The 26910-nt window shown below is 39.6% G+C and overlaps 1 protein-coding gene across 5 annotated transcripts in view; it reads left to right on the top strand.

Annotated features, from left to right (window-relative positions):
• The first annotated feature begins 268 nt into the window (after window positions 1-268).
• Window positions 269-26910, top strand: part of UBR5 (ubiquitin protein ligase E3 component n-recognin 5) — a 123214-nt gene continuing 96572 nt past the window's right edge. For all 5 annotated transcript variants that reach the window (XM_054590346.1, XM_054590344.1, XM_054590343.1 and 2 more), the window contains exon 1: window positions 269-394. In XM_054590346.1, the coding sequence (XP_054446321.1) occupies window positions 333-394 (62 nt within the window). In that variant the 5' untranslated portion in view covers window positions 269-332. The remainder of the gene's footprint in view (window positions 395-26910) is intronic.

Here is a 26910-nt window from a genome sequence, read left to right as displayed (position 1 = left end):
TCCACCCTCCCCAGTCGCCCCCCTCTCCCGACGCCCGGCTGCCGCTGGCGGCGGCGGCGCGCCCCGAGCCCCGGCTGCCGGCCTCGCAGTCCTGCGCGCTGACGCCGGGGGAGCGGGTGGCGTGTAGATCTGCGCTCCAGCCCGCCCCGCCGGACTGCCGGGCCGCGGACGCACGACCGGCACAGAGCGGCGGCCCCTGCGCATTTGCTTCCCTCCATTTGGGGACTGGGAGGCGGCGGCGGCAGTGGGTTTCGGGGAGGGGAAGTGGGTTCGGGGGGGCGGGCGAGAGCGGGTGGGGGCCGTCCTCGGGAGGAGGACGAGAAGGAAGCACCATGACGTCCATCCATTTCGTGGTTCACCCGCTGCCGGGCACCGAGGACCAGCTCAATGACAGGTAATAAGGCCGGCGGACTGGGGGAGGGGCGTCTCCCCGCCCTGCCCTCCCCCACGGGGCCACGCTGGGGCGGTCGCCAGTGTTTACGCGCCTGCCGGCCGGCAGGCCGGCTGAAGGGGGTGGGGGGAGGATGGGCGGGGGCTGGCGTCCTCAGTGCCCCTGGCTAGGCCCCTTCCGGGGTAAACTTCTGGTCCCGGGTGCCAGGGGCCGCGGGGGCAGCGCAGTGTAGATGGGAAAGCGCGCTGCACCCCCCTGTCCTCCGAGGAACCGCGTAGAACTCGGTGGGGATACGGGGGCGGGGGGTGGTCCAGCTCCCGGGGAGGGGGGGCGGGCTGTAATTATCGCCGGGCTCAGGCTGGAGGAATCCATATTAGTCAAAGTTGAATTGAGACAGACAATGCGGATGGGGGATGGTGGAGGTAAAAAGAGAGGGAAGAGGCCCCGGGGTAGGCTGGGCTCGCCCGGGCCCCTGGGAGTTGTGTCCCACGGGTGGTCTGGACCTGCCAAGCCTGGAGATCACGGGGTTGGGGAGGCGGGGGCGAAAAGCTGATTCCCAGCAGATCGCTGTGGGAAGGGGGGGCGGGGAGGAAGCGCCATGATTATTGTTATTATTATTAAATTTGAGCTCCTGCAGTGAGGTTTGCTGGGCCGGGGTAGGGATGAATTCAGGCGGGGGTGGGGAAGTGGATTGGATTCCCTGTGCTCTCCTCCCGAAATGGTGCTGGCAGCTCCTGCTCCCTCCCCTGTGGTGTGAGCTTTTTTGTTTCCTTTTTTATTCTAATGATAGTGTTTTCTTGAGTTGTAATTTGACAGCTGAAAACCGTGCGTAGAGTCAAAGAAAAACTCTTACGTTTGCAGTTCGCAATGCTGCTTTCCCTAATACGCTGTAAATTTCTGGGATGGGTTTGCTATGGGCGGAGGAGGAATGAGGAATTTTTTTTTTTTTTTTTTTTTGGGTCTTTCTTAAGAAGGCTGTCTTGGCCAGGGATTCCTCTCTTTCCTCCTCCACCGCTCCCTGCCAGTTTAGGTTATTGACTGCAGGGCCGCATGCTCTCAGCGAACTGAGATAAAACAGGAAAAGTTCCTTCCCGTTGCAAAGCAGGGACTCCGAAGAGGCTGAGGGAGGCCTCCATTAAAGCAGATCTTAGAATCTAGGATGGATCTAATGATGGGCTAAATGTTTATGGGGTCACAAAGTGGGGCATTTTAAGCCCCCTTCTCCCTGATGCTTTCGCTGCTCTCTTTCATGTGAGTGTAGGAGGCCATCTGGATCCAAGTTTTGAAGTTAGATATAATTTTTGCTAGTGACCGGGTGACAGAAGTTGCCTGACACCCTGTTTGTCATGCGCTTCCCGGAGGGAGGAAGAGGCCTAACTCGCTGCTAAGATCCTAGCCTCTGCCTCGAAGGAGCTAACCGCCTCAGGTGGGGCGGACAGCATTTCAGCCCGAACGCCGACGGTTTAGTTTCTGGCGCAGCGTTCGGATTTCTCTCGTTTTTGCTGTATCCGTAATTTAACGTTTGTGAAACTTTTGGAATACTTCCTGAAAATACTGCCGTTTGGAGTTACCGCACAGATTCTTTAAAAACTGGAAGAAATTTTAAATCATTTAAGATTCTGTTACGGGATCTGGTTTTATTTCATTAGCGATAGAGATCTTTTTAAAAGATTTTAACAAAAGACTTTCTTGGTAAATTTTCGAGTCAGTATAGTAGTGAGAATAGCTCTGCTGTCATTCATAGAACCGAATTGGTAGTATATGGAGTGTGACATCATGTAACTTAGAAAATTGCACCAGGGAGGAGAGAAGTAGGGCGTGTTTTCAAAATTAGTCGTACTTTATATATGTCAAGAACCCTGACTAGTTTACTCAATGGACCATGCATGCCAAAACTTATTTTGCAGTGGTGTTGTGCAATTTGATTCAACTTTCGGGATTTCTTTTGCTTCAGCTAGTATAAGAAATTGACAAGTAATGTATCTTTTTTTTAAAGTTTCCTTTTTCTTTCATTCCTGGTATAAACAAGTAATCAGCTTTGTTTTTGATTCCTGTAGTGTCAGTATTCAATGTAAAGAATATTTAGGTCATCTTTAGCTTTCATCTCATGAAGTAAAAGACAAAGTCATTTTCATTCAGATCATAAAATGTGTGCAGATATTTTGAAAAAATAGAAAAGTGCTGTAGGTAAAATTTCAGGTACCTAAAGTTGTATCCAGTAGCAGTAAAAATGTCTGGTCTGTTGAGGTTTGTGAAGGAAGCATTTGAGACAGACTTTAACCCTAAGTTTTGAAGTACAGTAAGTTGACTTGTAGAGCTGTTCTCTCTGTCTCTCTCTCCTTCAAAAGAAAGGAGCCGATCAACCTTTGGCTGCATTGCTTGAGAAAAATCTGTTTCTGAAAGATACTGTTTTTCTGGAATATTTACATCTAGAACAAGAAGCCCACAATACTTTCATCTTCAGGAAAAACTTGACCAAGGTTTATTTAGTAAGTTTTGGTAATAGAGAAGAGTATGCTACTATAGTTTGATTTTTATATGTGCCTATGATAGTTACAAATGAAGTGTATGATGGTTTTGTGTCAAAGACTTTATTCACACAAAAAGTAGGATTCTACAGGAAGTGTGGTACTGCAAGTCAGTTGCTCAGTTAAAGAAAACGTAGGGGACTCAAAACATCAATATTTTCTTAAAATAAAGTTTCTTTAAATAGCCACACCCTGTTAAAAATCAGATATTTTGTTCAATGTAATTGTGTGATGTCTCAAGCATGTAAAATGTACTCAGCATTAAAAAAGTTACATTGTTTTTTTCTTTTCTTCAAATTTGTTAATTCTCTGGTACTCTTTGTATATTTTTGTATGTTAAAGTCTTTAATTATTGGCTGTGGGGGACCAAATAATGAATGCAGTTTATGAATATAGGTGGGGATGGTTAGGGCAGAGAAGAGGAATTCAGACAGCCTAAGATGTAGGTTGCTTGTCATTTCCCAGAGTGATTGCAAAGCCCCTGGTGCTGAGTGGTTGGCCTTCTGCAGATATTCCTTGTGCTGAATTGAAACCATTCCATGCTCAGATACTTTTGTGACCTTTTGATTTTCTTTCAAGTGAGTTTCTTGAGTTAGTGCTATGTTTCCTGCCTAAAACATTGTCTCAGAGTAGTAGAAAAATGATACCAAGAACATGGTTCTGCCTGTTGAGGTTGCAGGGAGAGCTGGAAAGTGCCCAAGAAGTCATGTAGACCCGTCTTTTCACTAATGAGTTGAAAAAAACAGGCCTAGAGACTTGCAGAATTTATCCAGGGGTACGCAGCGAACTGCTGACAGATGAGATCCACATGGTAGCTCTCCTGACTTTTTCCCCCCAAGTCCAGGGCTCTTCCCACCATTCCCGCGTGGTCTGTATTCTGGCACATTTCTGCTTTCTGAGGCATCCCAGCCTTAAAGCTGCCACCTGTCTTAAAGTTTTGATTTCCCCTTCCTTGCAATCCCTCCCTCCAGGGCTCCAAACTGACTTTGGCTTTTTGTTAGGGTACTCACGCGCTCAGCCCTTTCCTAGAACTAGATTAGGAGAGGAGAGGCCTTTTTAAGGTGAAGTGGGTATCCTGGGTATCGCTTGACTTGTCACTGTCCTGCATTACTCCTTAGAATGTGAAGGTTGTTAACAATACAAACCAGTTTTCATTGTTTGTTCTATATGTGGAATTTTCCTATGAACTTTCTTTCTTGGCATTGTCATATGTTGTGCAGTCATAAGCAATCTTGGTTGAGATTGTTGTATCAAAAGGGCTGTTCTTGAAGGAACTTCCCCTTTAGATGCTGTGAGAGACTACAAAGACAGGAGTTTGAAATTTGGAATTCTTGAATTTGGGTTTGTCTCAGCTCTGCTATTTATTAACTGTTCAATATATAATGGTAGGCAAGTCATTTAACCATTTAGAACCTCACTCCCAGTCTCTCCCCACGCCCCCCCCGCCCCCGCTCCCCACCCTCAATCTCTAAGGCAGAATACCTGTCAGCATCAGTGAACAACAGTTGAGATGGTGGGAAAACACAAAAAATAAAAAGTAGATTCTGTGGAAAATATTATGAAGAGATAGTTACTTTTAACTGTTCTTGAGTATGGTCTGGTTTACAAATAGAAAAGCAGGACCTCCCCAAAACATTACTCTGGTATATCCATAGCACTTAGTGTAGAATCCAGATTCTTAATCTTACATCAGTGGGTTTCAGCTGGGTGTGATTTTGCCCCCCGGGGATATTTGGCAGTGTTTGGAGACAGTTTTTGATTGTCACATCTGGGCCATTGCCACTGGCCTCTCTCTATCTAGAGACGATGCTAAATATCCTACAGTGCACACGCCACCCCTCACACAACAAAGATCCTGTCCAAGATGTCAGCTGTGCTGAAACTGAGAAACTCTGTCCAAGGTTATTTTGAGCACATTTAGTTGTAAAACTAAATGGAAATGATCTTTACGAAGAAGAATCCAAGCAGTATGTTAGTCTCAAAGTGTGACTATTTAAATTGCAATTAATTAAAATGAAATAAATTAAAAAGTCAGCTCCTCAGTAGCACTAGGCACATTTCAAGTTTCCCAAAGTGACATGGAGCTAGTGGTCACCACATTGGACAGTGCAGAGGTAGGACAGGGTCCTCATCACTGAAGTTCTGTTGGACAGCATTGACATAGAGGTGCCCTTTTTTTTTTTTTTTTAAACAAGAGCATGACATTTAGTAAGTGCTGCTTATTTTTATTTGGAACTGTTGGGTTTTAAAGACTCAGGCGTATCCTTGTCCTCTGAATAGGAGACAGAAACTGTGGCAGGGATTTCATGCAGCTGAACAAAGGTTGTGGTGGGTAGTTGAAAGCAGCCCAAAATTTCAGTGTGCTACACCAAAAAACGCAAATACTAGTCTGTGTGGGACAGAGCGTCCATCACATCACTAAACCAGCGGGAAGTGTCACTGTTTGGTTACTGAGATTGTTACTAGAAATAATAACAGTACTTGGATTGGGAAAGTACAGGTGAGTTTAGCTAAAAGGATTAAGTGAAGTTGATTAAGTAAAGTACGGTGAGACTGAACACAGGGTATGGAAATAGTCAAACAAAATACTGAAAATCAAAGCAAAGAAGGGCAAATCAATTTTATAAATAAAAAAATCAGTGACTGTATTGTAGGCTTAGTATAGACTCTCGTGAAGGAAGTTACGTGGTACATAGGAGTACAAATGGCGGAATAGGATGAAGTTAAGAAAGGTTAGGTTTTTCCTGAACAATTAGGTTATTTAAGAAATAGTTTCTAAAGGAAACTTTAATTACTGGAGACTATCAAATTACACTTCAGTAGATTTCATAGGGTATATTGAAGGGAGCAATTTTATGTTGCAGGAGGATGTACTTATGTCTTCTTTCCCGTGTTTATCGTGCCTGTCTACTTCAGTGAAAACAAACTCCAATTATAGTCTGTTTCTGTCATTTTGATACCATGGCATTCTGAACAAATGAATCACTGTGATTATGAATTGTTGATCTGTTTTTATAATTAATTGTTGTTTTCCTTGGAAATTATTTTTAAGCTTCTTCTTATGGAAAATTTTAAGCAGTTTTAATCCTCTTCTTCATTTATTTCCTTTCATTAAATAATTGAATCTGTATACTTCCAAGGTGTATGTCCAAGATGAAGACAGAAAAACAATAAAAAAGTACCTTTGTATCAGAATTCAGTTTGTTTAGATTTTCCTGTTGTCATCAGTACTTAGTTTTGATTGACAATTTGGATAATTTTACCTAATAAAACTAATTAGGTTTTAACATGTTACAAAATTTGACAGTTCTTCAGAATAAGAGAAAGTATTTGGGTTGTAGACTTAGGAGGAGGAGCAGCATCACACTGGAAATTTTAAGGTTCATTATAGCTCGATGTTGCCACTTCTTAACCTCCAGTGTGACAGCATTTTATTAGCAGGCACTTGTAATTATGTAATGATGGTAAGGTGGAATTCTTGAAATTAAGTGATTTTCTGTGGAACACTTTGAGAAAAAGATTGCTGTGTGAAAATTTGCAACATTTTTCAAATATGTAGAGGTGAGACTGTTGTTAAGTTGAACTTGGCTATTACAAATTATTCTCCAATGACATCATATTTCATACTACTTTCTGGATAGGAACAATGTAGTGGTTGTAAGTCTCTATAAAATGAGAAATAGATAACTATGTTTTATGACATTCTCATTTTTGTCGGCATATTAAATAAAACATTAGAAATCAAGGTTCTTTCATGTGTACTTATTGCAAAAACAGTGTTATTTGTTTAATTTCTGACATCATTCACCTTACTAAAATGTTTTCAGCTTTCTCTGACTTGTTTGGTAAATCAGCTTTATTGAAGTGTAATTTACATGTAATAAAATTCACTCATTTTAAGTGTACAGTTTGGTGAATTTTGACAAATGTGTACAAAATTTGTGTAGCCACCGCCACCGTTAAGATGCAGAACTTTTTCATCACTGCGAAAGTGTTTTTGTGTGTGTGACAGCTCACTTGCTGTGACGTGAGAACTGGAAGATGATGGGTTTTGTAAGCCTTAAGAAAAAGCCAGTTTTGAGATTAGGAGTTTAATTAATTTGATGAGAAAGTCAAAACAGAGCCAACATGGTAGGATTATTTTAATGTCTAAATGATGAGAACAGGGTTTTATATATGTAAAAGGCTCTGGAGGGGAGGGGTATTGGGTTTGTGCAGTTCCTCATCTATTTTCTTTTGTTGAAAAAGTGGCTTTGTTTCCCATCCAAAAGTAATTTGAACTAGTCCAGTTATAGTTCTGTGTCATCATCTGCATATGGAAACCCTGCTTTGTCTTTAAAGGAAGCACCAATCAAGTGATTTTTCTTAAATTGCATGCAAATCTAGTTTAAACATTCATTCTTGGTATGCTTAGATGTCTAGTGGTGTTTAAACTGAGGTCTCCTAGAAACCCCTTGATGTTTTCCTTAAATGATTGCATTTTTCTGCTTATCAGGAGTTGTGATTGTTCTTGATAGCTAGAGAATAATGAAGGAGAGCGACTACTTCCATGCTAGGGACAGCGTGACCTTTTGTTTCTGTTGCTGTTCTTCGGGGAGGTATAGGAACTACTTTTTCTTTGCTGCTTGCTGTTGCCGGCAGGGATGAGTACAAATTGCTACCACCTGTTCCTACTGAGTCCGTTAGGTCTCTGTCACTGCTGAGGGGGTGCAGAACTGGGAATGGGCGTCTTCTGCAGGGGAGGTGGCTGCCTGTGGGGTGCAAGTCAGAGATGACATGTGGGCTGCTTTTGTTGGCAGCTTCTCATCTTTCTGCCACTTCTGAGAGCAGAGAGCTACTAAAATATACATACAACGTCCACATCCAGAGACAGGAATCAGTGTGAGGTTAGCCGCCAGCCCATAACATCCCACAATGTTTCTGGTTTCACAAAACTGTTGAGTGGGCAGTTGGTCTTTTGCTTCCCCTGCTCCCCTCCGCTGCCCCCCGCCCAGGACCTCTTTACTCCTCAGAAGACTCTTTGGAAATCTAAAAGGCCTTTTCAGTTGACATGAAGATTTAATCTTTCTTTGGTAGATTCTAGCACATTCTTGAGGGGTGATAGCATTGTTTTTGGATATGATATGTTCAAGCCTTTTATTTATTTTTTTGAACGGAAAGTTTTTTGGCAATAATGTTGAAGTTTTTTAAGAGTAACATAACCTAACCATACTGTAGTAAAAACATTTATTGTGGTGGCTTTTCCTGACTAAAAGTTTCTTTGATTCAAAGTAGTGCTTTTCATAGTATCTAAATGGACCAACATCAGCAGGAGTGGAGCAAGTTGAGGACCACTGTGTAAAAAGGCTCTTGTCCATTTTTTTTTTTTGTTTCAAATAAAGCGATGACAGCAAATACAGTCAAACTTGCAAGTTCCTTAGAGCCTCCAGCCACCCTTTCCCCCTCAGAGGATAGGTTCTTCAGCTGTCTGTTTGAGAATAGGGTATTTTCCTGCCCTTTGAGGCTAGAGTAATTTGTTTTTGTTTGCTTTTTTTGTTTTTACAAACAAAAATTTGAAAATTTGAATTAAGTTACATAAGTGTTGGGCCCTCCCCAGGGCTAGAAGATGCTGGGAAGGTAGCTTTGTGAAATCGCGTCAGCGCTCTCAGGGTCACAGTCTAATTGAGGGAGTGAAGCCGATCCACTGTCCAGTAGCAAACAGAAGGGCTGGTGAAAGAGTTTGGCCTGTGTAAATATTTGCTCTGTGTTTGCTGGGCGGAGTTTGAGAACAGCGTTAGATTAATTCTCCTTGGTCAGTAAATGTTTGTGTGCTTCTCAAACATTGTGCTCGGCCAGGGATGCTGCTAGGCCAGGTTCTCATCCCAGCCCCTCGTGGAGCTTTGGTCGAGCAGTTGGAACTAGGTCCCCTGTACCCATAACCCCGCTGTCCCTAATGATGACATCTTGATTTTGCCAAGCATTTTTCGCATGCTTGTCAAAATACTGGAAATGGAAAGGGACATTTTCCTCAGGCATTTTTGAAAATTATTTCTCTGCTAAGATAACAGATTAGAAGACAGATTTAAAGGAAATGTCGTACTCTTAGATGATTTTTAGGTTGATGGAATGTATTCTAGGCAGTGATTGTTGTGATCAGTGGGTCTTTGATATGATGGTGAATGGAATATAAGTGGGAGGAAAATGGGGATTCGTCCTTTTTGCATCTGACACTCATTGGCCGTGTGACCATGAGTAAATGATGTACTCTCATTTGTAAAATGTGAGAATTGGGCCAGATCATTTAGGTTTTTCCTGCTCCGATTTCTCAGTGCTTAGCATTGTGGCAGGAAAGGGTTTTTGCACTGTGGAATGGCATGGGGGAGAAGGAGCTGAGTCTGTGGTGGTTCATGGTTTCTTTTACTTAAATATTGTTGATGAATGGAAAAAGTGAACTAAGGAAGTGGGAAAATAAATCTTACTCTTTTGTTCAATTCAATGAGTATTTTGCCAACTAAAGTGTATGTATTGGGGTAAAAGGTGATGACTGTTGCTTCATGGGGCTTTCAGTTTAATGAGACAGACAGAAAAAAAAAGAATTAAGTGTGAATAGATAATGTCAATCACAGGGAAGAAGGATCTTATGATTAAACTTGGTGCTTATGAAGGGCTTTGCAGATAAGGTGTCAGGGTATTGGGACTGGTTCCTTCTCTTGAGCATGATGAATTTGTGTTTGTGGGATTGACGATGTTCATCATAGGTGCCTGTTTTGGATACTGATAGCGAGAGTCCAGAAGTCCTGTGCTGTGTGAGAACAGCTTACATATAGTGGGTGGTTTTGTGTTCTTTGCTTTTTATTTGCCAAAGATACTCTCTAGGGATAAGAAGACAAGAAGATAATTGGCCCATGTGAAAACAGGTTGCTTCACCCTGTGCTTTGACTATATTGGGAGTTGGAAGGAGGGGAGACGGGATACTTGAATTTATGTGGGGAGTCTGCTTCTTTCTGTGTCACTCATTTTGTACAAGCTGGGACTGTGATCCTGAGGCCACCTTGAATACTGCCAGGAGAGCCGTTAAAAATGAGACCGAGTGTCCTCTCTTTCATTGTTATTATCTTTGTTTAGAATACTTACAAATGCATCTATTGTATTTCCAGTAAATGTTTGAAGATTAGTTATAGGTACTCATGTGATAGAACTATGTTAATGAATTTAGAATTTCATACCAGATTTAAGACCTCAAGGTGAGATGAAACAGTCATAAGCAGATGTATCTGCTTAATCTTTTAAGTTTTGTGTTGATACATTTTTACCTATCCTCAGGTTTGTTTCATGATATTGACATTCATTATCAAGTATTACAATTCTTAAAGAATTGGGGAGTGTTACTGTGTATCCAGAAGATTTTGTGTACTACAGACAGGTCCTGATGGGAAGAGAGCTCTGGAAAGACACTGGATTTGGAGTTAGGAGGGTTGGTCTTTGTATCTTGGACAAGTCAGTGTCTAAGATGAGTCATTTCATGCGTTTGATGTCTGAAAGTTTGTTTCAGCTTTGAATCCATATGACTTGGGGGCCTCTAGATACTGTTTGATGAGTTACAGTTGTTATACGTTGGTTAGCTTTGCCATTTAAAGATTTGATTTTTTATTTCCTGCCTCAGACCTGCTTTTCTACCCTTTTGTACTTGTTCCAGTGGGCATTTAGAATTGTGGGTATTCTAAACATCACCTGTTTGTTTAATTGGAGGGAAGCTCGTAAAAACCAGCCCAGCTATTCTTTTTCTTTTTTCTTTTTTTTAAATTTCAAACTGCTAGGGCTGGTGTATTTGATGCGAATGAATTTAGTACAATTATATTATCATTTAATTATATTTTCCATGCAAATTTAATGGAAGTTTCTGTGTGACAGAAGCTCGTTTGAAACAACGTGTGATGAAGCACGTTTACTCTGTGTCGCCTGCCGGGGTGGGAGTGTTTGCCCACCTGGGATTTTTGGTGGGTTGAGACTGCTGTTCTCTTTAGGAAGGCTGTTTAAGAGGTCCTAGTGCTGTCGGGTGCTAGGTGGAGTTGAACTTCTGTTTTCTAGGATGCCTTTTATCGTTCTGTATTTTAGGTTGTAATAGTTGATACTACCTTTTGACTTGAGCTGACTGCAGGTGTACTTGACTTTACTGAGTAGGAAATATATTTGAAATGTTCAAAATTTTAAAACAAGGATGGTTTTAGGATTTTTGTGTTTCACAGCTGAGAAAATCGAGGGCTGGAGTGCCTAAGAAGATTAGTTAAGTGACAGACAAGACTCTGCATTAACTCAGCTTTATTGCTTTTCCTTTTCTTTTTGGAATGGGCATGGGAAGTTACTTGTTTTTCTGATATGCACACATATATTAATATATAAATGTATTTAAGTATTAATACGGAAACACTAAGTATAAATATGCCATTAAAATATCTCATCATGTAATTTAGTACATGTTGGTGGGGGGGGGGGGCTTCTGCTACATGTCAGTTCTAGTCTTGAGTGAATAGTGGTGGAGCCCAGTCTATGGGAAAGACTGACTAGTGAAAGAGAAAGTTCCAGACTCTTTAGCAGAGGCACGTATGAAGAAAGGACACTTACTGGAAGAAGGGATGTTTAAAATGAGGATCAGGATTCTGAACAGGAGGGAGGCTGAGAGGGTAATGAGGGGTCATTGTGATGCAGGGCAAGCTGTTGCGGACTGGAAGAGCTGTCTGTGTAGAAGGAACAGCATGTGTTGCAGACCCTAAATTGAGGGAGTGCAGTACATTTGAAGAACTTAAGCCCAGCATTCTTAGAGTAATGAGTACATAGGGTTTCAGATCAGTTGAAGAGGTGTTTTTTTGTTTGTTTGTTTGTTTTTGTTTCTGGTAGAAAAAGATACCATTAACTGTTGGGTTGGCCCAAAAGTCCGTTATGTTGTTTCTGTACAATGGCTCTAGTAGTGCTTAGTTGTCTTTAACTTCATTCAAAACAATTTTGTTAGATTGTATTGTGACAGCCGTCATATCAATGTGCATTTTAAAAAAACTTATAAAAATTGGTGAATTTAATAATGAAGATGGAAGAAGCTACGCAACATGTTTGTGTATTAGGCTTTATTATTTCAAGAAAGGTAGAAATGCAACTGAAATGCAAACAATGTAATGGACTTTTTGGCTAACTCAATATCTTCAGTAGTGAGCTTTGCCTTATGATAATATAAATCTGATGTGCTAGGTCATGTATTCACTGTAACTGGTTAATTGAAGGGTTAGACTTAGAGTAATTGAACCAGTGCAGTAAAGGGTGTGAATTCCATTCCGGTTGATGCCAGTTGCTTGATTTCATGACTGCAGATAGCATTCTTCACCTCTGTCCAGCCAGGTCGTTGGTGTTTGCCATTGTTAATGAGGAGGAACAAGCTTGAATGGATAATTCAGATCACATACCTCATTGCTGTTGGGAAAAGACTGGAAATCCTGCAGATGAGCCAATATCACTAAGATAACACAGTCTATGCTCTTAACTATGTTAAAGACAAAAGTTTCATGAGAAGTGCTGAAAATGACAATGAACTTGTCCGTGGGTTACGAGTGATTACTTTTCGTGTCTCTTAATATGTGTTAGTATTTTATATACTTCCGTATGAGCATGTATTACTTTAATAATAGAAAAAGAATAAATCCCTAGGAAAGTGTTTTAGTTTAGTTAGCTACTTACCTACCTAAGAACATGAAAAGCACTTAATAAAGGATACTGATTTAATTTCATTAAAATCTATTTTCTCTAGAAACTTCTCAGAGGAAATAAAATTCTTTGCATAAAACTGAGGGATGATTCTATAAATAGATTCACCATATTTTGCCATGTATAAGGCACACCCACACTTTCATGCGCACGATACACGGGTTTTTTTAATACACGGCAAAATATGGTATTATTTTAAAAATGTTATTTTGAGCTTTGCTATTGAATGAAGCCCATTAGGATTAGATAATGGACATAATTTCTGATTTGAGCTTGCAGAATATTTTTTCACAGCCCTACCACAAAGGAATGGTGAGTAATGAAAGCCTTTTGGATTTTGGACCAGAATGTATCACTTCCATTTTACAGTCAGAGTTCATCCAGGGAGAAGACAGCTTGTAAAAACACTATTTCCCCCCTAGTAAATTGACAAGAAATTTCTTTCTATCTTGAATATAAGTGAACATTCTCAGAACGCATTTTTAAAAATTTTATTCATTAATTGTTAGTCACTGCATTTATTGAGGGCTTGTTTTGGGCTAGATACTTAGGGGCAAAAATTCTAGCCCTTGTGGAGCTTATATTCTAGTGACATGCTTTTTACATATTAGTAATCATGAAACACTTCTTTGAATCTGTGGTGTTTAACTTTCATGTTACATCTATTTGAAATTATTCTTACTAAAATGTGATCAGTTAGAAATAATGGGGAAGCCTGCTGAATTAACTATTCTTTGTAATATCCCATAAAGGTTTAAGTACCATCATTGTCCTGCAGGACAGGGCTGATCTTTACACTTGCCCTTCCGTCAGTTTGAGCCTGTGAGTGCCCTAGGGAGAGCTGAGAGCGGACCTCTTCTGGAGATAGGCTCACTGTGGTCTTTGCATCCCTAATGTATGTTAGTAAATCTTTTTATTAAATTAATTTGAACTTCAAAAATAAGCCAAGTGTTTTATTTTAGTTAAAAATTATTTTTTACAACTATATTCCAATCTTTAGAATAAGGAGTGAATTAAGGGTATGGAATTTAAAAAATTTTTGGTGTGTGCTATTCCAGTGACATTGAAAGATATCACAGCGTAAATTCATTCCCCCCGCTTTATTTCAATAGGAGGCCTTCTTTCAATGGCTAAACCTTCACTCTCTGTGTGTATTTTTAATGAAGTCAATTTTTTTCCTTCATCATTGTGTTGTAAATATTTTCAGATATGCAGAAAAATTGAAAAAATGAGCAGTGAATATTTGGTTATCCTCCTTTTAGATTCAGTAATTGTTAACATTTTGTCACATTTTCAAAATATATATGTGTAGATAAATAATTTTGTTGAACTATTTGGAAGTAGCAGTCATCATGATGCTTTATTTTTAAATGTTTAATTTAAGTTACATTTAAAATGTTTTTAAGTGTAAAATATGAACCTCCTGTACAACTACCATACTATTATCACATCTTAGAAAATTAACAAGAATTCCTTAATACCATCCAGGAGCCAGTATATACTAATTTTTCTCCACTTATCCTCCAAATGTCTGTATATACTGAAATAGCTGGGTTTTTCAAACCAGGATTCAGTCAGAGTTCGCACATTACATTTGGCTTCACCTGAATTTTGTCATAGAGTCATTTTCACCAAAATGTTTGCAGTTTTTCCAGAGGCCACACTTCATTATTGAAATACTAAAATCATTCTATTTTGAAGCACAGTTGTTATTGTTTCAAATTTTCATGAACTTTTCAGTGTTCTTTGTATGATATTTATTTTGCACTGGATAACATTTTATTGTTCGATAGCATCCTATCAGTTTGCAACAGCTTGACTTCAAAAGATGTGGAAGTAATAGGCCAGGTTGTGTACTTGCTAAATTTGCAGGGATGTTTGGAGACCATTTTAATGAATCAGTGGCTTCTGAAGGGTTTGGCCTTGTTAGCTTTTGTTTTCTTATGCAGTCTCCTGACTGCAGGGATGAGGAAATGAGAACGTTGTATCAGTATGTACCTGGGTGATTGACAGGAGAGTTGGCCTATCAGTATCATACTAGTTATTGTACGAGGGTATACAATACAAGTGTGGGGTTTTTGGTTTATGTTTGCATAAAGATTGGCTTTTATTGTGAGCATAGGTTTACTATTCAGATGAGTCTAAAGTTAAATAGATTTGTAAATAAGATAGTTGAAATAAATATTTAAGGAAGTCCATAGGTGTGTAGGTAATACAAAGTTTTGGGTTTTTAAACCTGGCACAGTAAAAGGAAACTTGGTAAGGAGATATCACAGGTGAAGCATGAATAAGGCTTTATTCATATACCACTGGAACTAGGACCAAAGAAAATGAGGTTTTCTTTGGTCATTCTGTTTTTATTGCTGTGTAATAAGCCCCTCTAAACTGAACGTGAAACAGGATCATCATCATTTCTGGGGATTGACACTGTTCAGCTAGGTGGTTCTTTCTCTTGTTTTGTTGCTGCAGTTGTCGTCAAATGGTGGCTTGAGTCACGTAAAAGACTCAAACAGCTGGTTCCTCAGGCATCTCAACCTTGGTGTGTGCGGTCCCTGCAGAATGGAGGCTTCTGGGTCGCCAGACCTCTGATGTGTCATTTCAGAGCTTTAAAGGCGCGTGTCCTAAGAAAGAGCCTCTGGCTGGAATGCCTTTTTATGACATAGCCTTAGATGTCGTGCTGAGTCACCCTGCCTAATTGTTTTCTAAAGCAAGTCATAGGCCCATTCAAGCGGTGATAATTAGGCTCCGCCTCTTGATGGGAGGAGTGTCAAAGAATTTCATAGATTTTTTTTCCCTAAAGCCACCACAACCATTAAAAAATATGATAAATCATAGTAAAGTATAATTATTCAGAAGGAGATTTGGGTACCATGAAAGTATTAGGAAAGATTGATATTGTATTTGACATAAAAACAAGATGACGTTTATGGCACTGGACATATTATGCATTTTATAGATGTAGTAACTGTTAATGAACACAATATTTCTAGGCAGAAGCACCGAACTTGCTCAGCAGCTTAACACCACGGAGGCATTCAACATCCCAGGTCAGAATCACAGGAAAGTCAATATAGAGGTGTTTCTTGGGCATCACTGGTATGACTCCCATGGTTAGGGGGTTGATTGGGTACATTATGGGAAATGTGAAGCATTTGATATGTTCTGAAACTTAAAGATTGAAATAGGGGCTACCCCTTTACTATGATTGGGCTTGGATGCAGGGTGTATTTCACTGTGAAACAGAATTTTCTTTGGACAAGAACTACTTGGCTTCATCATCTATTTCATTAATCAGCTTTAGGACTGAATGTTTTCTGTGTCCAGAGACACATACGCCCTGAAGTGACTAGGTTTTACTGCTGAGTTAACTTGTTTTAATGATCATTTACATGGCCACTATGTGCCAGGCATTGCACTAGCCACTGGCTATGCAGTAGCAAGCAAAAGAAGCCTTACTGTCAATTACAAAAGGAGAGTTCCAGAAATCTTTTGGGCAGGGTCATAGTAAAATAAATGTGTTGCTTACTGGTATGATTACTATGAGGTGAGGTCTATTTGCATGTAAAGTTGGTTAGAAATAGGCCTTATTTCAGAGCTTTGCCGAAGTGGTGTTCTGCTATTATTTGTGGTCAGTTTTCAAGGGATGTTAGTTTTGTGTCATTATTCTTGTTGTGTTGCAGTTTTTATTAAATAGAAGATGTGACATTGCAGCATCTTATTTTTTGTAAAAAAGGACCCTGTATTTATTTTGTACATGTAGTATTTTTTGCTGTTTTATGTGTTTCTAATAAAAGTCCATATTGTTGTCTTTATAAAATGAAGATGTGGCACTGGACTGTTTCTGAGGGCCTTCCCAGATCTGACACTCAAAGTGGGAAAGAGTGGGTAGAAGTTGCAGGTGATAGAGGTGGTAGGAGGTGCCAGTGAAGTGTCAGTTGAAGCTGAATCCGATTGTGGGCTTTCTGAAAGAAAGCCAAGGCAGAAAGCAGTGGCTAACAAAAGACACTGCTTTTTATATCAGAGAGCAGCTTAATCATGCTGAGATAAATTTTTAGTGACTCTTTTCTACACTTAGAGATATTAAAAAGCCCAATGGACTGCGAGTTTCAAAATTGACACAAAAGTTTTATGTGACTATATTAAAAAAACGAAGTTACAGTAAGTTGTTTTATGGAGACCCTTCTTTGGAGATTGAGGAATGTAACTTTCTGGGGTTGAATTATGTAATGTTTAGAGGCTGATCACATAATCCTGAGGTTTGCTCATGTTAAACAAAATTTTTAGTGTTGTTACTCCTTACTGTGTATGGAGCACTGTTTTTAAAATACCTGATTTAGAATACTGGCAGCATTGTTAGGGAGAACTTGAGTTGAAGGAGACTAAGCCTGGTTCCCAGGCCGCACATCTGTGAGTAGTAGGTTTCCCAGGATAGACCCTTAGTTGTTAAGTCACTCAGTAGGCTCTTCTGCTGAAGCTCATGGGTACTTTATTTGAATTTCAGTTTTAAATATTTGTAGATAAAAACAAAATCTCATAGAAAAGGACTGTGTTCTAGCCCAGTTTAAAAACAGTATATTAGCTATCTTGTGCCTACACAAATACATTTTTTGAAATTGCTCTAAAATATTTGTCTGGTTGCAGAGGGCAGAATCATCATTGTGTGTCTTTTCCCTCTTGCCTGGGGTTTGAGGGAGAAGAGCGGATCATGTGTAAAGTGATGAATAGTCGCCTCGCTCAGCTGAGTGTTAAAACTGGGATCATTGCTCATTTCTGAAGCCAGTATGCCAGTACCTATTTATTAAGCTCTTGCTAGACACTTTATTCTGACATGCTAGCGTGTGTGATGGTAGGCTGGGGACACTTTAGAATCATTACTATAATGACACTGAAGTGTTTCTATCTTTTATGTGTTGTTTGGATGAGAAAAGTTGTGAACAATTGATCTCTGGTCTTGTATAATATTCTAGAATATATAGTCAATCTATGCAGTACCTACAATGTGCAAAAGTTAAGTCACATGTCACATCCTTAAAGATGTATACAATGTAGATGCGGAAAAAAAAGATGTAAAAAGTGGGCTAGCAATATCAGTGACAACAGTTCAAAGCAGTTATTGATTAACTGCAAAATTGAATAGAATCAATGAGTTCTGGATGAGGTTAAAAGAGGAAGTACGCACTGGACTATAAAACCCCAGTTAGACTTTCTGTAGATAGTTGATATGCACCTTGGGTAGATAAAGGTAGTTCTAAATGTAATTTGGAGAAGTTGAGATAACCAGGATTTTAATAGATGCCATGGCTTCACATTGTCTTTACAGTACATAAGACCTAAGAAGTACAGTTTTATCCATGAACTTTGAGTTATGACTAGTTGATATTATGTGTTATGAGATCTACTTCATATTTCTTTCAGTGCTTATTTTTTAATGGCGAATGATGGTAGATATTTGCTGTCTTCATCCAAAGTGGTACACCTGTCAATAATAGTTCTGCATCCCCAAATTCCTTTTTCACCTGTTCCCATTTAGCAGTTCCTCTTCTTTCATACAGTCAGAAGTAGTAATGACAGACCATAATAGCAGGAGCAGCTAACCTTTTGTACCAGGCTCTGTATTAAGCATATTATGTGCTATAATACCCTTTTGGTTCAAATGTCTAAGTAAACTTTGCTACAGTTGAAGTGACTTTATTGTTTAAATTATTCCTTGGATGTGTTGAGGGACTCAGCAACCCTTTCTGGGATATTTCAGATCAGAGCTCTTGATTTAGTTTAAAGGTCAGGCTTTTACGAAGTCCCGATTGTTGTGGTTAGAATTTTTCTGGCTTGTCTGCTTATAGACTGTGGTGAAGCCACTAGCTAGAGAAACTGGTAAGGGAGCTTACAGCAGCAGGGCCAGTGTGCTTTGGACTTCTTGCACTCAGGGAAAGCTTGCAAGGGACCAGCCACTTAAGGCTTTTAGAGAGAGTTCTGTCCCTAGGTGGTCTTTAGTTTTGTTTGTTTGGTTTTTAGTCTCTTCTCTGTTCTCGCTCTTTTCCTTTACCCCAAGCTCTTGGCTTTGTGGATGTACAGTGATGTTCAGAATATTTCAAGGTGTTTCAAGTTGCACATGTACATTTTAAACACAAATAGTAGTTTTACTTTTCTATCACTTTTGTACACAAGACCATAGTCACTACTGTGACATTGGACAGTGAATCTGTAGTTTCTGTATTCAGAAAGGCAGGAGGGTGGACGATTTTTTGTTTTTTTGTTTCTATCTGTTTTGGTGACATTTTAAGGAATTTTTGGTCTGGTTTTGATAGTTTGTTTGAAAACCTTCTACTTTGTTATTAGTGTGCCATTTTGTTGCTTTATTTAGATGAAAAATTTATTTTTTGTGTATGTATTGTTATTGGTTTAGGATTATAATTTCTGGTTGGGAATAATTTCCCCAGAAAATGATAACTTCCCTTACTTCTTTTGAGGAATTCTGTGTCGCTTTGACTCCTGATCCTTTCCGCTTGACCTTCCCCACCCCCAGAATTTTAGGGTCTTACTTCAATACCCGGTGCCCAGAAATTTGATGCTGAAGTGCCTTGATGTAGGGCCTTTTCTCATTCTTTGTGTTTTGGGCCCCAAACACTTGCTAGGTGCCTTTGTTCCAGATGCTCGTATCATTCGGTTCCAGGAAAGTTTGTATGCTGTTTCTTTTAATACTGTTTTTCCCCCCACTCATTTTCTCTCTTCTTTTGGAACTCCTGGTATTTTTAAAAATTAATTTATTTTTTATTGACTTTAGAGCATGGAAGGGGGAGAGAGACAGATTTGTTGTCCCACTTCTTCATGCATTCATTGGTTGCTTGTATATACCCTGACTGGGGATCGAACTCACAAGTTTGGTGAATCAGGATGGTGCTCTAACCAGCTGAGCTATGTGGCCAGGGTTGCAGCTTCTAGTATTTGGGTGTTTAATGCCTCCATTGCTACTATGATTTACTCATCTTTTTCTCCTCTATTTTTCATTGCTTTGACATTTTGTTTTACATTAGGTTGAACTTTTCTTTTTACTTCCTCTGTTGAACCGGTTTCCTCAGAGGGAAACCCTGGAAAGTAAGTGTGGCTGTGAGCATTCTGGGATGGGGTTTTGCCTACTTCTCATTTCAATAAACAGCTTTCACATCTTCCAGTGTGCCCATCCCTTCCTAGCTAGGTATCCCCCAGCAGTTACTCTGGTGGAATTTCTGTAAATTGGGAACAGTTCTGCCCATGAGGTGGTAATTTAACTGCTTCCTTAGGCAAACTTCCAACAGCCTTCCTGTCTAGGGTTACCCCCAGACTTCAGAGGTACTGGTGTCTTCATTTTCTAGGAACAGACCTGTTCATTTTTGGCTTTCCTCCTGCAGATTTTAGACTTCAGTTGTCTCTTGTCCAGTTATTTGCCACTTCTCTATCTGCTCTCTGGCTTTCAAAAATTTGCATCTCTTGCTGAATACTCCAGCCTTCTCTCTTTCTCTTTGTCCTTATAACTTTAAAATTCATTTGTTGTCCTTTTAATGGCGTTGCTGGAGGTAGTGGAGATAAACACATGCTTAATGAGAAGTCCTGTACAAGAAAATGATTCTTAATTACTCTATATAGACTAGTTCTCCTACCCAGTGTTTTAGTTTGCTGCAGCTGCTTTAACAAACTGGGTAGCTTAAACAACAAACATATTTCTCACAGTCATGGAGGCTGTAACTCCTAGATCAAGGTGCCATAATGATCGGGTTCTGGTGAAGGCCTCCTTGGCTTGTAGGTGACTGTCGTCTTGTTTTCTCACTTGGCCCAGAGCAGATAGAGAGGAAGCAAGCTCTTTGTAAGAGCTCCAGTGCCATCATGAGTGTTCTACCCTGATGACCTAATTACCTCCCAAATGGCCACCTCTTCAAACACCGTCACGATGTATGAATGGGGGGTGGGGGGAGGGGCACATTCAGCACATAGCACCCAGTGTAATTTTTATGTGATTTTCCCTTTTAACTTGTGTACTTTTTCTGTAATCTCTGCTCCTGTATCTGTGATTCCTGGCCATGGCCCTGTTTGCTCTCAGTAGAGGTTTGAGGCTTGCCCAGTAACTGCATTTGCCCCAGTACCCCACAGCGTGCAGATTTAGTCACTTTTCAAAATGTGCTCAAGACTGACTCACACTTTAATATTGGGTGACCTCCATTGGTCTTCAGGCAGGAAATATGTTCTTCAGAACTTAGTGTAATCAGGGTTTGTGTTTTACTATTTGGAAATGTTTTCTTCCTTATTTTCTCTACATCTGGTGAGGAGCTGGAAGAAAGGTTTTCTTTTACTTGGTTTTACCATTCATTGAGGTTCTCTTCAGAGCATTGAAATTCTTCTGTACAGCCTTCATTTTATGACTTTATGTCTGTAACAGGTAACAAAGTGGAAGGATTGTTGGATCTGTGTTCCTTACATCTTCTTTCCTGTTAATGATATCTGTGTCTGTGAGGTACACTAGTCTGTCTGTCTCTTTCTTTCTTTCTTTCTTTCTTTCTTTCTTTCTTTCTTTCTTTCTTTCTTTCTTTCTTTCTCTTTTTCTTTTCTTTTCTTTTCTTTTCTTTTCTTTTCTTTTCTTTTCTTTTCTTTTCTTTTCTTTTCTTTTTTCTTTTCTTTTCTTTTCTTTTGATTCCAAAAAAAAATAATTATCTGATCACCAGAAGGTGGTACGTTGTTTGTCGCTGTTATTTATTCTTGCATTGTTTTGACTTAGACTGCATTAGCACTACCCACTGTTCAGATGATATAAGAAAAATGAAATAATTAAATCTTAGAATTATCTTTTTGGCTTCCTGAAGTGTTTTGGGGAATTTGAACTTTTTTAGTTGTATAAGAGCTAAATATTTTTTAGTTTAATAGATAAATCATCATAAATATTTTCACTCAAATATGCCCCTTTTCCTGAGATGATGAATTCCAACACCTGTCAAGGCTCATTTCCAAATCTTGACTCCCCTGAAGCCCCGGCCCTCATTAAACCTTGTAACCCAAAAGGAGTTCTGACTTCTATAGTAATTTCTGCATTTAGCACTCACTTTGGCACCTGGTTTACTATTTTATTTTTTGTCTTTTTATGTATATATTTTGTTTTTACAAGTTGATTGTAGATTACTTAAAAAATTAAGATGTGTGTGGGTTGACTCAGTGTTTCTCAACTTGACTTTTTTTGCTCAGGCTTCCCAAGTCGTAGTGCATACTGTCCTCTGTAGCCACCACTGGGTTGGGGCAGTGTCTCTGGGGTGTGTAGAAGCCCCCTCAGATGGTTTTGTTAGTTTCCCCCTCTCCCCAGGGTATTTTATAGTGCATTTTGCTTCCTGTAATACTTGGCAGCCAGCGCTCAGGAAGTATTTGTTGATTGAATTGGAGTTTGGCAGGTGTGCTGTGTGGCAGGACCAGAGAGAGGCCTGGAGAGGTTTTGTCTCACACTCTCCCTTCCACCTCTTAATTGAGAAATAACACGTAAATCACTTAACCTCTGTAGTCTTCTGTTTTCTCAAAATGGAAAACAAGGAGACTATTATATCAAGGACTCCATAGTAAATTAAAAAACTGCGTGTTTGTTTTCCTGAGATCGAAAAAGTTAAGAAATATCAAATTAAGTATAGTTCTGTGCTGGTGCCAGTTAGTGAGGAATTTTTTTTATTTTAGATTGTGTTTCCTTTCCTTTCATGAAATATTGGTAATAATAGTGGGTTATTTTTCTAAATCTTGAAAAATTTAGACAACCATGAAAGGAAGTCATCTTTCCTTTCATGAAATATTGGTAATAATTGTGGGTTATTTTTCTAACCCTTACATGGCAAAGAGAAAAATTGGCAACATTTTGTTCGTCTTTATAATTTGAAGGAAATTTTGTTAATCTGTTAAGTCCTTACTTGTTAGATCAAGCTTGTTAATGTTCATTTTCAAAGTTTCTATCTTTACTAATATTTTGTCTGCTTGAACTATCAGTTTCTGATAAAAGTTGAATTTCTCATTGGAGTTGGTAATTTCTCAAGTGATCAATTTTTAGTAGGTGTATTTTTGAGGTTACAGTATTTGGAACGTTCAAATTTATGCATGTTAAATGGTCTTCTTGGTGGAATTATTCCTTCCCATTGTTCTGTAGTGTCTCATTATCCCTTCTAATACTTTCTTTTCCTTTACTCTGATACTTTTTGACTTTTAATATGTGAGATGAGCCACTTGAATAAGTAGATTGATTTCTACTGACCGAATTTCACATTTTCTGATTTTTTTTTTTTTTTGCTGCTTCCCCCCGATCTGTTAAATCTGTAGTTTTCTGCATTCTTTTCCCTTTCCTCTTTTGATTTGGAAACCATAGGTTGTATTTCTGTTCTTTTAGTGGTTATTACTAAATTTCTCAGCTGCAGTGTTTTCTAACAAAACTGGGGTGGGGGGCACGTCTCGTTCACAGTATAAACCTAGCTCTGGTACCCAGTCTCTCACTAGGGAACACTGTTAGCCTCATTTTCCCTCTGTGGAGATGTTTATTTTATGTTTGATCTTAACTCTGTCTTTTTCTTCTCTCTCTCTCTGTCTCGACAGTTGTCTTCTACGGCTGTGTATTTACTTAGACTAGGAGAGGTTTTTCCGGAGAGAACTCACTGTGCCATCGCTCTGCTCCAACTGACCCTCCCCCCCGCCGGTCTGCATACTTGCACATAGTATTCAGTAAATACTTGGTACCTGATAAGTGTCTTACACGTTTTGTTCCTTCTGTTTGTTTTAGTTTGAGCACTTTTTTCAGCTCCGCATGGAAAGGAGAGAAAGTGGAGGGACTAGGACAGCTCAGACCCGTGGGAGGGCTTTGTCACTGGCCGTCCGCGTCAGGCCCAGCGCGAGGAGAAGGAAGGAAGAGCGGAAAATTTAGTCTAGTTCAAAGCAACTGTGGAGTTCTGGTGTGAATTGCCAAGATTTAGTAATAGTGTTCTCATTTAGGCTGGCTTCATTTTAGGTTTGTTCATTGTTCTGTTCTGTAAACAATAAAGCATACAGATGCTACTCATTTTTCGTGGGAAACAGGAGGGCTCCCCTGGGTGTTGTAGCAGTGATGATGGTGACTGGGCCCTGCGTGCGTTCCTATTTTACTCTGATGCTCATTGCTAGGACAGCTCTTAGATGGTGTTTGATTATTCTGGCTTCATGGTAATAAAGATAGATGCCCAGTACAGTCTGCTTACACTGTTAAAGGAAAAATGATACTCAAATTTATTGCTGTGTCTTTAAAGTAGATGATTTGGAACTTAAAAAGGTCTTTTATTTTTCCACTTAAAGGGATAAAAATGCTTGTGGCCATGTTATTTGGATTTAAAAAATTATCTGCCGAAGAGAGTTTACCTTTTTTTTGACAACATAATTTTTTTAACAATATAATTTTAGGCAGAGTGGGATCATTTATGCTGTTTACCTTTTTGTCCTTTAGGTTGATTAAATAAGAAAATTGGGAAATCATTTATATTTAAAGAGAAAAGAGAGGAAAGGCAGTTTGTCGCTCTGGAGCTCTAGCTTTTGGAGAGGCTTTCTCTGTGTGAGGCACTCTCAAGACTTCCTGGGTAGAAGCATAAAGAAGACATGGTCCCTACCTCAGGGAGCTAGGATGGCAAACCAGTGTCCTCTGATGCTTGAGGTCTTACTAGAAAGAATGACATGAACTTTGTTTTGTGTTTAACTTCAATTTGGGAAACATAAGATTAAGCATAGTTAAACAGGTTTGTTTATTGTGGGATTTATCAGTTTTTGTTTATTTTATTTATTTTTAGAAAGATGGGAAGGGAGGGAGAGAGGGAGAGAAACATCGATGTGAGAGAGAAACATTGATTGGTTGCCATTGCCTGTCATACATGTCCCAACGAGGGACCAAACCTGCAGCCCAGGCATGCGCCCTGACTGGGACCCAGTGGGCCCACCTTTCACTTCGCTGGATGATGCCCAGGCAGCTGAGCCACGCTGGCCAGGATTTATCACAGTCTTTAATGGACGTATGTGAATTATTAACTATTAAGAGAGGGTTGTCCTGAATAACATTAACAAAACTTGAAACAGTAGGGTTATTAATATTTCCCTAAATGTACTACTAATCTTGTGATTATTTTAAGCAATCCTTACATGTACTTGTAGTATTTTAGATAAGTGATTTGCAAACCTACTCATTATTAGAATCACGTTGGGTGCCTAGAAATTTTTTAAAAATATTTTGAGTTGATACTACATTTATGTGTTTAAAAAGTCAAAAATGTACATTGGCACTCAGGAAAAATTTCCCTCCCTGCTCTGTTCTCTGCCTGCCTACTTCCCGTCCTCATAGGTGACTAATGCTACTCTTTCCGGAGGCTCTCATGCAGGTGTGTGATTTATTTAGCCAGAATACCAGTTACTGAGCCTTGTATTTGGAGAGTTCTGATTGAGAATGTTTGGGCAGGGCCTGGGAATATGTCTTTTAAATTGTTTCCTGGAGATTGTGATGATTAGACATATTTAGGCACATTAATTGTACATAGTACATAATACTTTTATATGCGGCATATTATCCAGTTCTTCAAATAACTCTGTGAGACAGAGGTGGTAACCACTGTTTTGACCAAGAGGTAGAAACATGAGAGCGGAAGATGTTAAATGGCCTACTTAAGGTCGTGTCCCATCTTTTAGTGGTGGAGCTGGGACTCATTGCCCTCAAAGAAGGTGCTGGCTTTCTTTGGTTATCTGGGTGGGACCAGGCTGGCGCTTATTCTGCCCTTTTGTGGCTATAATGCTGATGATTAGCCAAAAAACAAACAAAAACCCAAACAAATAAAAAATCACTATGGGTTATTTATACCCAGTTCTTATTTTGGTACGGCATTAAATACTGGACTGTTTTATTGCATTACTTGCCAGTAGGTGTCCAATGATTAGACTTTCTCTAGTCTGCATTTAAAGTCACTTACCCAGGTAGACTTGTCAGTTTTGGACTTGTCACTTAGAAAGGCAGGCTGCAACCTTTATTTGTAATTTTGCTTCCTGATGAGTCTCCTCTCCTCCCTTTGCTCCCAGCTTACTTTGTCCCCTTTAGCTTGTTTCCTTAACAGCAACCCAGAAAAAAATCACAGAGGAGAGAGGTGGGAAGAGGGGAGAGAGACAGAAGACCATCCTCTTAAGTAGAAGAGACTGGGAGGGTCTCCCAGGACTGTGAAGTACTTTGTGATTTTCCTATCTGTCTGGTAAACTTTTCTCAGAATAATTCATAAAGAACCCATCTCAGAAATGGTTCACAGCATTGCAGGACCATTTGAACTAGGGTGTAGCCCCCAGGTGGGTTATTTTATGGGGTAGTATTCCCCTGGGTGTCTTAAAAAACCTAGTCTCATAATATTGGTCACAACAGAACATCTAAAACTCTTAAATGGCTTTCAAAGGAATAAAAAAAATTTTTTTAATCCACCATTTTGAGGCAGTGTAAGAATGTCCATTCATGTTTTAGCCACTCGTCTATTGGCAGACAGTTACTAAGGATTTACTGTGTGTCAGGTGCAAGGGATTAAGAAGTTAGTAAAACATGGTCCTTGCCTTCATATAATTTGTTTGGTGGTGAAAAGCATAAATGTTTCATCAAGCAAAGAGTTATAGCATAAGAAGTGCTATAGATGAAGTATGCTCCAGGTATAACTGGGATTCAGAAAGGCCTAGTTTAGTTTGGAGTGGAAGGTGAGTTAAGTTTCCCACAGTTTTTCAATTCCATCCTTGAGGGACTAGTAGCTAGATATGTAGAAGGCCCTGGAGGTATAGTTATTCTAGGCTGAGGGAATAGACATGTTCAAAAACATAGATTACTTTGGGTATGTAATTTAGATAGGGAATTAATGAGAGTATAGTAATGTTTGGAGTATGTATAGAGTATGTATGGAGTATGTATTGGAGTATGTAAAGTGGTGAGGAGATGAGATTAGAGAGGTAGTAGGGGCCAGGAGGGATAGAATCTTTTGCTCTTTGAAATAAAAACCCATGCACAACAAACAAAGAATTATAGTGCATCTACAGATTTCCATTTCCAAGAATTCCCAGACTTCGCTGTTATTCCCTGCATCCTCAGGTTCCTCCGAGGTCTCAGGATTCAAATCGGGCCCTGTTTAGTTTGGCAACCAGTTTAAGCCAGACCTGATGGGTTTGAGCAGCAAAATGTATATATCCGAGGTCTGTCCGGAAAAAAGTCCAGTCATTGTTAATATAATGAGAATGGTTTGCATGACATTAATG

Source organism: Pteronotus mesoamericanus, unplaced genomic scaffold, assembly GCF_021234165.1.
Source record: "Pteronotus mesoamericanus isolate MK-2021 breed Mesoamerican mustached bat unplaced genomic scaffold, CSHL_Meso_final scaffold_174, whole genome shotgun sequence".
NCBI classification, from domain to species: domain Eukaryota; kingdom Metazoa; phylum Chordata; class Mammalia; order Chiroptera; family Mormoopidae; genus Pteronotus; species Pteronotus mesoamericanus.
The sequence above is the reverse complement of the archived record's forward strand: the minus strand, read 5'-3'. Positions and strand labels throughout refer to the sequence as shown.